The sequence below is a fragment of the Pundamilia nyererei genome, unplaced genomic scaffold (assembly GCF_000239375.1).
Source record: "Pundamilia nyererei isolate P.nyererei 1_Seehausen unplaced genomic scaffold, PunNye1.0 scaffold00238, whole genome shotgun sequence".
NCBI classification, from domain to species: Eukaryota; Metazoa; Chordata; class Actinopteri; order Cichliformes; family Cichlidae; genus Pundamilia; species Pundamilia nyererei.
Genome location: NW_005187639.1, coordinates 861,038 through 863,420, shown reverse-complemented (window position 1 = coordinate 863,420; position 2,383 = coordinate 861,038). Strand labels below are relative to the sequence as shown.

The window sequence follows — 2,383 nt, the reverse complement described above, 5'->3', positions numbered from 1 at the left end:
ATCCCAGCTCACTGATCTGATCGGGGCAACAGTGCCTAAAATGTTGTATAATCTTTTACTCTGTGGTCATCTTAGACGAGTAATTTTATGGACAAAAACCAGCAGGTCATTCAGTGTTCCCTTAGTGCTGATGTGTCAGAGATGTTGGTGTACTACAACTGAAGTAATGATGTTAAGTCCTTAAAGTCATATTCTTTTATTGTCATGACTGTATTTGAAGCTATTTTTATTTTTGTATGATACCTGATTTATATTGAATATGGCTGAAGTAAACTAAAGTCTAAAATACTTAGTCATTTGTTTAATAGTAATTTAACATATAAAACTATGAATTGTAATTTTAAATGGTTTAAAAGCATGTAGAATAGCATATGTAGGCAAGTATATTTCTCCTTTTATCAAGAAGCAAAGACAAAAAGGAAAAGAAAGAAAACGGGGCAGGGCTCGGTGGTTGAATCGTCCGTCCCCACCGATGCCAAAACCAAATCTACGCCCTTGTACTGTGTACTTGCGGGAGAGAGGAGTGTGAGAGTGGTGTGTGAGAGTGGAGGAAGGCGGTCACAGGTGGAGTTCAGCTCGCAGAGAGGTGCTGGGTGTAGATCAGCAGCGTGTAGGGAGAACAGCTACACAAGAAATCTCGCTCAGAAACCAAATCTCGCGGTAAAACTATTTTTTTCCTCTCACAGCCAATCACAGCGCAGGGTCCCGCAGGCTTCAATGCAACAGCCAATCACAGTTAGGGTAGGCGCTGCGGCGTGATGACGGAACGATAAGGAAAAAAGCCGTGCTGTGATTCGCGGGAAAAGTGAAAAATGGCGCCGGAGTAAGTTTGAAGTTTAGCGCCGCGGAGAGCAGTAGTAGCAGACAGACAGACAGACAGACGTAAGGGAGGCAGACAGGCAGACGTGAGGGGGACGGGCAGAGACAGACAGACAGACAGACACCCTGAAGAAGCATCGACTCAACGACCTTCTGTCCTGGGATGCCAGCAGCGGGAGGACCGGCAGAAAGGAGGCACAGCCCGGATCAATGCAGGTATCACGGCTTCCCTCTCTGCGCTGACCCGCTCTGATTTAGCCCTGGGATTTAGTGTGGCCCGTTAGTTCAGCCCGGGACACAGAGCTGTTGGAACCCTTGAATTTATCCCGTGTCAGTTCATCACTGTGTGCAAGTGTTTTTTTTGTGAGCTGGCCCTCTTAACGTGAATTATTACGGGCTGTTACCGGGTTATCGTTCAGGATTTCATGGCCCGGTTTACTCGTTATTCCGATCGGTTATCGCGCTTCATCAGCTCTTTTCCGTTAGTTAACCCGTTAGGGTGTGGTGGGTAGTTACTGGATAGTTAGAGCTCTGTTAACGGTATGTGATGGGAGGACGAACTGCGCATGTCAGCCCTCCTCCAATCCACCGCGCAGTTCAGGAATGAATCACAGACCGTCTGTCTGTCTCTCTGCAGGATGTATGAGGACCTGATCGAAGACTTCTGCGGTCTGGAGCATCAGGTGTCTCCAGGGGGCGGAGGGTGTGAAGGGGGGCGTGTCCCCGAACCTGACGGGGTGGAGTCCAGTCTGAGCGTGGGTCAGTTCGTGCTCTGTCGTTGGTCAGATGGACTGTACTACCTGGGAAAGATCCAACGGGTAAGCCTGTGCTCACCTGACACCCACTGCAGCGTCATCATGCTCATCGTGATTGGCTGAGTTTCTGTGTTCTGATTGGTGGATAGGTGAGTCCCCCTAGGCAGAGCTGTTTCGTCACTTTTGAGGACAACTCCAAGTTCTGGGTCCTCTGGAAGGACATCCAGCACGGTGAGACAGACGGGTGGAGTGAGAGAAAGCTAGAGAGGGCAAGACAGGTGCTTCATGTCTGTGATCTGCTTCTTTTGTCCAATCCTAATGCAGCTGGAGTACCGGGGGAGGAGCCTCGCTGCTCCATGTGCCAGGAGGTGGACCCAAACTCCAACACCCAATCAAACCAGATCCTGATCTGTGGGAAGTGTGGGATCGGTGAGTCACACACACACACACACACACACACACAGGAGCAGTCCATTAGGAACACTTGCCTGTAGGGCTGGGCCATATCATACCGTTCACGGTAATACCGGTATAATGTTGGGCAACGGCAAGAAAATGAAATATGGCGATAGAATATGGGTAAAACGCGCATGCGCAGTGCCTTTGTTTTCATACGCACATGGCAGAAAACGCATGGTGGAGACGGAGAATGAGAAGAGCGAAAGCGGATCGTTGAATGAAACGGATGAACGAGAATCCGGTTGTTCAGTGATGACGCGACGAATCCTACTTCCGGGCCTAAAGTAGTCTGCGTTTAATATGGCTTTTGTGTTGTTAACATGTTTAATGTTATGTATTTTCTTCTATTT

The 2,383-nt window shown here is 48.6% G+C and overlaps 1 protein-coding gene across 3 annotated transcripts in view; it reads left to right on the top strand.

Annotated features, from left to right (window-relative positions):
• Window positions 1–730: 730 nt before the first annotated feature.
• The window catches only part of phf19 (PHD finger protein 19), a 9,753-nt gene continuing 8,100 nt past the window's right edge, over window positions 731–2,383 (top strand). For 2 of the 3 annotated variants that reach the window (XM_013914930.1, XM_005749208.2), the window contains exons 1-4: window positions 731–1,035; window positions 1,457–1,637; window positions 1,724–1,805; window positions 1,899–2,003. In XM_013914930.1, the coding sequence (XP_013770384.1) occupies window positions 983–1,035; window positions 1,457–1,637; window positions 1,724–1,805; window positions 1,899–2,003 (421 nt within the window). In that variant the 5' untranslated portion in view covers window positions 731–982. The remainder of the gene's footprint in view (window positions 1,036–1,456; window positions 1,638–1,723; window positions 1,806–1,898; window positions 2,004–2,383) is intronic. The other variant, XM_013914932.1, reaches the window with a different exon arrangement.